Source organism: Lolium rigidum, chromosome 1 (genome assembly GCF_022539505.1).
Source record: "Lolium rigidum isolate FL_2022 chromosome 1, APGP_CSIRO_Lrig_0.1, whole genome shotgun sequence".
NCBI classification, from domain to species: Eukaryota; Viridiplantae; Streptophyta; class Magnoliopsida; order Poales; family Poaceae; genus Lolium; species Lolium rigidum.
Genome location: NC_061508.1, coordinates 275,497,817 through 275,509,704, shown reverse-complemented (window position 1 = coordinate 275,509,704; position 11,888 = coordinate 275,497,817). Strand labels below are relative to the sequence as shown.

Sequence of the window (11,888 nt, the reverse complement as noted above, 5' to 3'; positions counted from 1 at the left end):
CACCTATGATGAAGAGGCAAGGGAGGGATCGGTCTCCGCTCAGTCTTCTCGGGAGATTGGTGGAGCTCTATAAAGTGGGTGATCTCGAGAGAGTGAGGACCCGTGGCAACGCACGGGCATTTGTACTAGTATTCACATATATGTAAGCGTAAACAAAATCTAGCACTCCTCACTATTCGAAACAAACTGGAGAAACACGGTTTATTACAAACATGTAGTAGAACATTTATTTCCAGCTACACTATGACGGTTACTGTACAAAGACAATGCAGGCAAACAAATTAAAATGCAACTAAACTAACACAAGTACAGCTTACTTGTTACAATCTGCACATTGATAAATGAATCCAACGGCACTTGGTATGGAGCCATCAATAGTTTGCCTTGGAGCAGTGGAGCCTCACTTCTGTGGGCATTCCGTTTGGTGGAGGTATGTTCCCCATCTTCACCATGGCCTTGGCGAAGTCCCTCCCGAAAGCATCACCGTCGGAACCATACCTAACTACAAGGCTGTCCACGCCTCCACCGCTGTATAGAGCCTGGTCGGAGTTGAGGAGACCCTGATGAGCGATAAGGTCACGGTAGTAAGCATTGTCGAACTTCCTGGGTGTCTGCACATCGAACGGCGCCTTGCCGGCGTCACCAGACGAGCCTTGAGGTGGGCACATCTGCTGCCTTGCCTCTGCGAAGGAGGGGTCGATGTTGTACTTAGTGTCGCTGGTCCCGTAGATACGTTTTCTGTAGTGCTCACAATTGGACATCCCCACAGTGTGCGCGCCAGAGAGCGCGGTCATGTCGCGGGCGTCGAGGCCGAGGTCCCCGAACATTTTGATTAGCTCTCCAAGGTTGTCGTTCGGGCTAGGGAGATTTTTCGTGGTGAAATCTTTCTCAGCGGCGAAGCGAGAGTCCTTGCGGCCGAGGGGCACGTTCCAGGTGGGGCCTCCGAGTAGGGTGACGGCGTCGCGGGACGCGAGCGCGAGCACATCAGCGCAAGAGACGGTGGCGGGGCAGTCATGCTCGAGCGCGGCCTTGATCTCGTCGATGACGGTGAAGCCAGTGAGGGACATGTTCGGCTCGGCATCCTTCTCACTCTCAGAGAACGGTGTCGCGTCCAGGAGAACGGAGGCATCACATCCCTGTCAAATATAATTGGTTTAGTACAAAGTTATACTAAATCAGCTATAACTAATATGGAACATGAAACAAAGAAAGTGGTATGTATATCAGTATATGTTGAAATGTGGCCGTACGTTGACGAAGCAGTCATGGAAGAAGAGGCGGAGTACGGCAGGTGCCATGCGCCCGCCACCGACCCTCTTCGCCATCACTGACGAGACAACGCGCTCCACGTTGGGGCATGTCCTTGCGTAGTACCCTGCAGAGAGATGGTCGGCGTTGGCGGTGTGCGCCAGAGCGACGAAGAGAAGAAGAGCCAGTGCAACCCATGATGAGCTCCTGGAGGACGCCATCATGGATATCTATCGACTGATGATCAGATTATGAGAAACGATCGATGTATAGCGTGGATGAAATGCTCGCGGTTGCAGTGGATGAGTGGGAAGCATGAAGCGGGAGCAAACTTATATACAGTTCGGTTGGTGATGCACTGATGCCTTCTTCCTCCGCGCGTGTACATGTGCAAACTTGTACATGTTCGACTGACAAGGTCTCCGGTCTCTCTGCAGCCTCGTGCATGATTCTTGGCCAGAACTCTGACGAGGTCAAGACAGCAAGAAACTCTAAAACAAAAGGGGATGTTTTGACAGCCAACCTAATACACGTACCTAGCTTGAATTTGCACCAAATTAAGGATTCGTCGACACGGTTGCTTGCACTAGTAGAGGGCTTAATTGTTTTTTATGCAAACGAACTCTTCCAACCAAGCAGCTTGAAATACTATAGAGTCGCCGGTTTTTGCAAGGTTCGACAAAACAGCCTTGTATGCCCTCCATAGAGCATCAGGGCTAGCCAGCTGCGTGCATCTCCAGGTGATAACACGTTCTTCCTTTGACTGAAACCAAAGAAATGCACGAGGGATGACAAAGTTATTCCGTATTGGCCTTTCATCTATACCTACCTAATAAAGGAGCTAAGGTTTCTGCCACATTTTTCGTCCAACTTTTTATTGGACCGTTTTACCCTCCCACCGATTTACATAATACATCAAAAGTGCCCGGTACCGGTTCGGTTCATTTTTCTTTGTGCCACCGCAGCTTTGTCTTCGTGTGTGCCCCATCCTCACAGGCCGCTGGCTGGGACCCTGCGCGGCGCCCGCCATCGGCCCGCCTCCGGCTCCCTCCTCTCCACCGAGACCCTTCAGATCCGCCTCCGCTCCAGTTCTAAGCCACCCGAGATGCCTTGCCACGGAAAATGGCGGCCACCGACCGGTTCGTTCTCTTTCTTTTCCCAAGTAACCGAATGAACCAACGCCCGCACTGTCAGCGTCTGCAGGGGCGAGCAAACCGAACGAACGCTCGCGCCGTCGGCGTCTGCAGGCGGACGCTCCAGGCCGTCCGTCGGCGTCTGCAGGCGGACGCTCCAGGCCGTCCGCGTCTGCAGGGGTGGGGCGACGCTCCAGGCCGCACGCTTCTGCAGGGGTGCGCTCCGACGGCCCGCGTCGTCGGCATCTGCAGGGGCGGACGCTCCAGGCCGCCCGCATCTGCAGGGTCGGGGCGTCGCTCGAGGCCGCGTGCGTCTGCAGGGGCGGGGCGGCGCTCCAGGCCGTGCGCGTCTCCCGCTGCCGGCAGCGCCCCTCCGGCCAAGCGGGAAAGCGAGCTGGTTGGCCGTCGGTGAGCTCCACACCGAGACCAATCGGTGGAGTGTGAATCCTGAGAAGGGGGCAACCGGTGGCAACCAGCGGCGGGGTCGGGGCGCATAGGAGATCATGTTGGGTGCGTGGAGCCTCCAAAGTGTGGGACAAGGCTTGCAGGGAAGCCGGAGCACGGTGGGGGCGGGCGCGCAGGAGAGCCTACCGGCGGCGGCGGCGGGTGCGGATAAGGTAGCCTACCGGCGACGTTTACTTGGTGCTTGGTGTGTATCAGGGAGATTGGGGACGACTCTCCGCGAGACACCCGATACGAGCGAAGTTTGCTTGCTCCGGCTTTCCTCTAGGCATCGCTGTGGGCTGGGCGTCGTTCCTGGATCACGCTGCGGACCGAACGGCCCAATTAGCTAGCAAAAGAAATGACCAGGATGATTTACTAGCGTGAAATAAATTACCAATATGGCTCTACACCTACATATAGTCCCACCTCACTCCCCTATAAAAAATCCCACCAGTTTATATTGGTACGTTTTCTGGATTGTAACAAGCCATTACCAGCAGCAACATTCTATGATCTGAAAATATAATGTCCGGACTGATTTGAAAGAGCAATTGTGAGGACTGGTGGCATGAGGAAGGAAACGAAAATAAATTAAAGAGGGAGGAAGGAAGGAAGGAATGCTGGGGAAAGCTAATTAAAGGGAGGAATTGCAAAAATACACGCTGTTGGTGGAGAGGAAGGAAAGATATGGGGCTTACGCTGGGGAGAGATTTGGACGGAACGGGAAGCATCCATTGGCGGCGGACCTATGCAAGCCGCTTCAAAGCTGAATCAGCGGCCGCTCTAGCAACTCTAATTGGATGGGAGTAGAGGAGTTCGGGCGACCAAACAAAGGGGATTTCCCCCCGATGGCGGCGTCGCAACAGCCAAGGTTCCTCAATTGTGCTGCTGGCTGTCGGCCTATCAGGTTTCATCTGTTTTTTAAGCGAAAGCTGGCTCAGTTTGCATTCTTGGATACAACAAATTTGCTTCTGCATACGTGAAGGGATAATAGGAAATGAATGGCATATAAGGGGTCGCATGCTTCCTTCTAGCACCTGCCAATTGTGTGTCTGTGTTTCGTAGCTGACTTGATACGTGTGTGCTCCATTGCTGATTGCTATCCGTTATTGTGTTTGTGTTGATATATTTTTTATCACAGCTAAATGGCTGATGATGAATGTAGTTTTATATCTTGGTAGCATGCAAATTAGAGTTTATTTGGAGACAACTTTTGTAATATAAATTAAACCACCATATTAGAATAAAGTAACAACAGCCAATGATTTATTCCTTTTCTTTTTCTCTTCTTAACGCCATTGCACCGCCGCATGTACGGTGTAGCGTGATCCAATCGGTAGGTTGATGAGCCACTAAAGACACACCTAACGTTGGTTGATTACTGCGACACACTTATATCAAAAAAAGTATACGCAATGTTCCACAGTGGCATATCACTGATGAACTTTTAGAATTGATTATGATGTGACCACCAAGAGAAAAAGTGTCAACACAAATAATTAAATAATTTACATGAGCATTTAAATATTTATTTATCCTGGTGCAACGCACGGGCACTTTTGCTAGTAAATTCAAAAGAAACCAAATATTTTTTCGATAACTATCTGCGAATCTTTGTATTAAGTGGACGTACAGATAGTTTATAGAGACAGGGTTACACAGGGAGAAGGCCTAGAACCCTAACACCACCTGTACACACCTCTGCTCACTATCCCAAAAACACTACCTCTAGTTCTACAATGCGCCCATTCTGAGCGTCGAGGCGAGACAAGCCGTGTCCTTGAAGACACGGCCATTTTTCTCCATCCAGATCGCTCGCAAGATTAGGAGGCAAAGCGAGTTGAAGGAGCGCCTAAAGGTGGCACCAACCGAATGTTCATGTTAATATTTCTTTGTCACTTGTCATGATACAAAGTTTAAGTTTACATCCAGAATTCCGATCCATAATAAGTGTTGGGATTTAGGAAAAAATTATACTATGTTATATACACTTTTTTACTAAATCTCCTACGCTTATATGTTCACGTTCTTATTTGTTGAGTACTTAATTGACCGTAGCTGTGTTATTACTATTGATACATTCATGAGTCTCTACGTGAGCACGTTGAACGCCAGCAGTTGGAGCACATACATTCACTTAGTAATATATTCAAGTTCATGTATTATTGTTGACGGACGTGGCAGAACAGCAGCCTTCCATTAGAGTTTCATGTTGGATTTTTCCTGAGTTAGAAGAGAGAATGAAGTAAGAGAAAGTTATTTTTCTCCATTGTATCATATGTTTTCCCTTATCAATGCAATTTTCTAATATTAATTAACGATACTCCCTCCATCGATTATTCAAAAGTTAAAATTATACTAACTTTGACCATATATTTAAGGAAAAATATCCATATCCACAATATTGAATGGATACTTTGAGAAAATATATTTTATGGTGAATCTACTGATATTGGTTTAGTATTGTAGATGCCTATATTTTTTATATAAACTTGGTCAAAGTTAGAAGACTTTGACTTTTAGGTAAGCTTAGATGCCTTATATTTTGGGATGTTGGGAGTATGACTTATATCTATTGTCTTCTCTAGATGATACGCAAGGCTATGCTAAGGTGTGCCTTTTCTACCATTTTACATGCCTTTATATTAATGTGATTATTGTCTTTGTTTAACATATATTATAACTAGCTATGAGAACGTCTTTACTCCAAAAACAATTTGGTTTCTCTACTCCTAGGTGATAGCTTTGGAGTTCCACGAAAAACGGCGAGTAGAAGTCCAATCACGCGTAGGAGAACTATACGAGACTTAAAGTGATGGGATCGACCCCTCAAAGTATAGACCCTCATTTCCATTTGTCATGGCATGCAAGTGAAAACTCGATAGGAACCAGATGAAAAGAGGTCTTGGTGGCGGCGCCGATAACACTAAGCATGGGGATCGATCCGAAAGTCAGAGTAGAAGAAACTCATATATAGTACGTGGTGATGTACGAGTTGTTCGGATCTCTAGACCTTCGTGCAGAGGAGTATGAAGATGTGGTGCTACCGTGCTAGAGGAAGACATGGAGGAACTGCAGGCTGATGCTCGCTGAATCACGCTAGCACGAGTTCATAATGTCGATGATATATGGGAAGTCCGTACGGCCTATTGACCTACAAACCCAACGACGAGGGAACATCATGTCATACATGACTTATGGTAACGCCCCAAATAATGGGAACATTCATTAATTAAGTTGATTGAATGATTTGATCTTGTTCAAAATTCCGAATGAAAAGAAATGTATCAGAGCTTGTTTGGTTTTTGTACTTGATTTAAAAACATTTCTCATTAGTGGATTAACATGACTATCGAACTTTTTTTTTCTTTTCTTTGAACCATTTGGATTCTTTAGTGGCAATTAATATAATTATCCAACCATGCTTCAGTCATTAAAATTACTACCACAATTATGATGGAGCAATGATTTATATACATTATTTTGTTTATTAAAGTCTTTATTTGAAAACTTGGATCTTTCAGAATATTTTGAAACACATGATTCACTAGAGATGAAATAGTAAGAATATTCCCATTCGTAAATAAAGTGCTGGAAAATATTCTAATTGGTGTTATTTGCATCTTATTTAGACCTTGTATGTTTTCAGAACAATAATAATAGTTATCAAATTATATTGAGCCATAAAACAGAAGATAATATGAGTTATTAATTTTGATATGAGTATTAAAATGGTACTTAAATGTTCTATAATTGAACATATTATTTATGTCCATTGCGTGACATTGTTGGAGTCAATTTGGTGCCCTATAAAGCACTGAAAACTATTTTAAAAAATATTGCATATGTACCCATATAAGGACAAAGTGCATTAGATAGTATATACCTTATTTTGTACGGAAAATACTCCCTAGATCCAATAAAATGGTTCTGAATTTTAAAACTTTTTTAAAACTTTTTTGTTGTGTATTTGAGCCTTTTTTATGCTTAAAATAATTACTTAGAAAATGAAAAAGACAATTTAAAAACCAGCCAGCTGAGCCAACCGCACCAACCTAGTCAAACAACTCCTTGTGCGCCGCCCGCGCGAGCCAGCCCAGCAGCAGAACCACACCAACTCTTCCCCTTCCCTTCTATGTTTCATTTTAAAATAGTGGTGCCCGCTTATCATCACCTTTTTTTGAGAAACATAGTACAAATGTAGGCGCTCACATACACACGCACACCTTCACCGCTATGAACGCGCACACACACCCTACCTCTATGAGCACCTTCGAAACGGTAGATTGGATCTTAAAATTAACGAAGTCACCGCTTATCATCACCTAACTCTCTTTCTGTCATGATGTGTATTTTTCCATATTTGTTTTCCAGAATCATCTCTCCTTTTTCCCAACATATTTTCTGCATTCTTTTTTCTGCACATGGTTTTCCTTCTCTTTCCCCCCTGCAGCGTTGACTAGAGAGGTGTGAATGTGGTGGAAGGAAACCATTATGTTTAAATACGAGGGTACTCTTTGAAACTCGGCAGGGGATGTTATTCGATTTTTCTAAGAACAACATGGCACCCCTTACTGAGTCTAAACATTACCACTATATATTTGCACAACACCACTTACATCGAGTGAAGAGCGAAAGTGGTAGCCGAAGAACCTCCATGATGAAATATGATGGCACCGTTAGAAACTCATTAGGGGCTGCCATTGGATTCTTCTAAGAAAAATCAGCATGCATGGTAAGTAGTTACAACGTTAGCTATGTATTTTGAGGAACACCAAGTGAGCTGTAACAAAGCATACAGATATATACAGCTATAGCTCGAGAAGGCCGTATATGTTGAATATCACATGCCCCTAGATATACCGAGTCTCATCTAGATGATTTGCATTCGTCGAATATAAAGAACACATAATACTAAGATACAACAGAACAATCATCAACTTAGCAAAATTAGATTTTCTTTAGTGATTTGAGGGTAAAAATATATTTGCACTTGCACTGCAAAACAAACTGGAGGAACACAATTTATTCGAAACATGTGTCACAATAGGAGAAATTTAGGGTCTAAACTCGCAGGGTGAAAACCGAAGGTGTGGACTAAATTGGTTGTGTCTGGAACTATTTTGTGAGCGCGGACTTTTTTCTAGGTGAAAATCTATGATCTATGATCAGGGCGATGATGACGCTTGTGCACTTTTTTTTTCTCCTTGGAGGCGTCGCTTTTGGAGAAAATGGATATCTGGTGTATCTTGGTGGTCTTTGGTCCACTGCTACAAGGAATAGATCATTGTACCGACACTTTTCTTTTTTGTAATTCTTCTTTGCTTTTTTTGTTGTGTGAATCCGTATTGCCACTTGAGCACTGCGTTGTTGCACATATTAGGTGTAATTGATATCTTCGCGGTATTATTATATTCTCCTTATCAGAAAAAAATGTGTCGTAACATTTATGTGAACAATACAACACGATTGCATTGTAGAAAAAAAAAGATGCAAAAAGGTTAACATTTGTATAATTTACTCGTTACAACCAGCACATTTGATAAATGAATCCAATATATATTTGGTAGCATCTTCTTTAGCCTGGAGCCGTCATTAGTTGGCCTTGGAGCAGTGGAGCCTCACCTCCGTGGGCATTCCCTTAGGTGGAGCTATGTTCCCCATCTTCACCATGGCCTTGGCAAAGTCCTTCCCAAAAGCATCACCATCGGCACCGTACCTCACCACAAGGCTGTCCACACCGCTACCGCTGTACAGAGCTTGGTCAGAGTTCAGGAGACCTTGATGCGCAATAAGGTCACGGTAGTAAGCATTGTCGAACTTCCTAGGCGTCTGTACGTCGAATGGCGCCTTGCCGGCGTCACCAGAGGAGCCTTGCGGCGGGCACATTTGCCGCCTTGCCTCCGCGAAGGAGGGGTCGATGTTGTACTTAGTGTCGCTGGTGCCGTAGACGCGTTCTCTGTAGTGCTTGCAGTTGGACATCCCGACGGTGTGTGCACCGGAGAGCGCAGTCATGTCGCGGGCATCGAGGCCTTGGTCCCCGAACATTTTTATGAGCTCGCCGAGGTTGTCATTTGGGCTAGGGAGGTGTATCGTGGTGAACTCCTTGTCGGCGGGGAAACGCGAGTCCTTGCGGCCGAGGGGCACGTTCCAGGTGGGACCTCCGAGGAGAGTGACGGCGTCACGGGACGCAAGCGCGAGCACGTCGGAGCAGGAGACGGTGGCCGGGCACTCGCGCTCGAGCTCCGCCTTGATCTCATCGATCACCGTGAAGCCGGTGAGGGATGCGTTTGGCTCGGCATCCTTCTCGCTCTCGGAGAAGGGCGTCGCATCAAGGAGAACGGAGGCATCACATCCCTGTCAAACATGATTGGTTTAGTGTAATGTTGTATAAAATCAGCGATAACTAATATGGAGCATGGAATAAAAGGAGTAGTCTGTATATGAGTATATGTTGAACTGTGCCGTACGTTGACGAAGCAGTCGTGGAAGAAGAGGCGGAGCACGGCGGGTGCCATCCGCCCGCCGCCGACCCTCTTCGCCATGACAGACGAGACGACGCGCTCCACGTTGGGGCATGTCCTCGTGTAGTACCCTGTAGAGAGATGGTCGGCGTTGGCGGTGTGCGCGAGAGCGACGAAGAGGAGAAGAGCCAGTGCAACCCATGATGAGCTCCTGGAGGATGCCGTCATGGCTATCGGCCGGCGATGAGATTATGAGAAACGATCGCTGTATGGCGTGGATAAAAGGCAGTCCCGGGGGAGAAGTGAGATGATTAGCTAGCTCGCGGTTGGAGTGGATGAGTGCGAAGCATGAAAAGGGAGCAGACTTATATAGAGCTCGGTTTGTGATGCCTTCTTCCTCCGCGCGTACTAGACAGCTGCATTCTTTTACGCTCGTGTACAGGTGCAAATGATCTGAATATTGTAGCTCGAATGACAAGGTCAGCCTGCAGCCTCGTGCATGTTTCTTGGCGGGGACTCTGACGAGGTCAGGACCGGAAGAAATTATATACCAAAAGGGGGAGGGATTTGAGTATTTGACATTGACAGGCCAACTAAAAGACGTACCTAGCAAGTTTGAAGTACAATTCGTACCATATTATAGATTCGTCGACATGATTGGTTGCATCAACAGAGGGCTTAATTGTTTTTTTGCAAACAAATTCATTCAAGTAGGCAGCTTAAAATGCTATTAGGATCACATGTCTCCTTTGCACTTGGGCTAGTAGCCGGTTTTAGCAAGGAAGGTCCGATAAAACAACCCTATATGAATCCATAGAGCATCAGGACTAATTCCGTGCGTTTCCAGGTGATGACACGTTCTTGCTTGGATTGGAAACCGGTTATTCCGTACAATCCTTCCACAACTCAAAACAAACCGATTATGCGCGTTTACTATTTCTTTGTTCTGATATAAAGTTCGAGTTTACCTCTAGAAAAATTGTACTCCTGCTAAAATATGTATGAACGTCCTATATTTGTTGAGTACTTTGTTGACCGCAGTGTTTTATTTCTAGTGATACATTCATGGCGTCACGTAGTTAACGCGTTGAGCACCAGTAGTTGGACCGATACATTCACTTCATCATATATTCAAATTCATGCATTATTGTTGATGGACATGACAGTATTATGATGATGTGCTTATTGTACTAGTTGAATGCCCGTGCGTTGCTACGGATGTCATCTTCCTTCTTTATCTCACTCCACCGATTGATGTTCTCTTCAACCAAAACATCACATCCGAAAAATTATTTGGACAATTAACTATTCAACACATTTGAGAGTGGTGTTTTGACATATGGGAACGTATGCTCCCTTTATTTTGAAATGCATGTTACACATATTTTGTTTTTAAAAAAAATTAAAGCGAAAATTTGCATGTACGTCTTCACATGCTACGCACTCATAGAAAAATCTACTTGTCACGTGGCGTGTGTAGAAAAAGACAAAATTCAATGCAAAAAAATAAGGTTTTCAGAAGATATATATTTTTCTTTTTTACAAAGACCACATAAAATATTGGTTTCTCACGAAACTTGACGAACGCACATATATTGTGGAGACGTACATGTAGAATTTTTTATCTCAATTTTTTAACATTTCAAAATATAATTTTTTTGTAGTGGGAGCATATGCACCCGAGAGCCGAATTAAATTTCCGTCACAAATTCCCATATTTTGTTCTATTATATCACAATCATAGATATGGAAAAAGTTACACATACATGCACCGAGATTTACCACGAGCAGGTTAAGATTAAGCATCGTATGTTGTACCCTAGCCGACAACAACCTATTTCTTGTTGTGGCTCCTACACAGGTTCAAGCAAAAAATAATATGGATAACAATACTTTGCAATAATTTGTAGAACAGTATACTCAGATGACCATGATACATCAATACTTTTTTTGAACAAATAATTTATTATATTTGTGCTCAAAATTCATAGAAATATATAGTATAACCCTCTATAGGGCAGAAATCATAATAGTAAAAATGCTTAAAATTGAATTCCGACATCATTTTAATACGAGAGTCAGATGGTTAGCACTTCTCTTTTTTTTGCAAATAAAACCTTGGCATTAAGAGAAACACCGAACAGTACAATCACCCCAACAAAAATAAAAATTACAATGAAAATCTTGAGATGCCCTTCATCTTCAACCTCCAGACTGTGTCGACGGCGTGCCGCCGCTGCCGCTCCTCCCTGAGTCGGCCTTACATTGTTGGTTGCGAACGGGAAGTCGCCGAACAGGTCAAGAAGACCACATCTGTCCCGGGGGTGAAGAAGAAATTACCGCCGATGAAGCTCCATGGAGATCTGGAGATCCCTAGCCAGAAGTTCTCGAGAACCACACCACTCCCACAAACTTCTCGCCATCGCCGCCGAGACTTTATTGGAGAAGACGTCTCCGCCGCTATTTGAGCGCCATCACACCAAACCTTAACCCTAAAACCGAAAAAAACGGAGCCCTCCTGCCGACGGAGACCGAGATCCACTCCGCATCCATGGTTCGAAGGCTACAGAATAGGGGCCGATCGGCTGCACCGACGGGA

General features: G+C 45.0%; 2 protein-coding genes across 2 annotated transcripts; both read right to left on the bottom strand.

Moving 5' to 3' along the window:
* Window positions 1-371: 371 nt before the first annotated feature.
* On the bottom strand, window positions 372-1,469 carry LOC124683739 (peroxidase P7-like). Its single transcript, XM_047218198.1, has 2 exons — window positions 1,251-1,469; window positions 372-1,136 (listed from the first exon to the last, which is right to left on the bottom strand). Exons 1-2 carry the CDS (start codon window positions 1,467-1,469, stop codon window positions 372-374), a joined length of 984 nt encoding a protein of 327 aa, XP_047074154.1.
* A 6,951-nt stretch (window positions 1,470-8,420) lies between these two features.
* Window positions 8,421-9,517, bottom strand: LOC124659091 (peroxidase P7-like). The gene is made up of 2 exons (XM_047197041.1): window positions 9,296-9,517; window positions 8,421-9,182 (listed from the first exon to the last, which is right to left on the bottom strand). Exons 1-2 carry the CDS (start codon window positions 9,515-9,517, stop codon window positions 8,421-8,423), a joined length of 984 nt encoding a protein of 327 aa, XP_047052997.1.
* Between the last annotated feature and the right edge of the window lie 2,371 nt (window positions 9,518-11,888).

Bases quoted from the DNA above. Each gene is read 5' to 3' on its own strand.
- LOC124683739 (XM_047218198.1), bottom strand. From the start codon at position 1,469: ATGGCGTCCTCCAGGAGCTCATCATGGGTTGCACTGGCTCTTCTTCTC. The intron at 1,137-1,250 runs GTACGGCCACAT...TATATTTGACAG, and splicing joins TCCATGACTGCTTCGTCAAC to GGATGTGATGCCTCCGTTCT.
- LOC124659091 (XM_047197041.1), bottom strand. From the start codon at position 9,517: ATGACGGCATCCTCCAGGAGCTCATCATGGGTTGCACTGGCTCTTCTC. The intron at 9,183-9,295 runs GTACGGCACAGT...CATGTTTGACAG, and splicing joins TCCACGACTGCTTCGTCAAC to GGATGTGATGCCTCCGTTCT.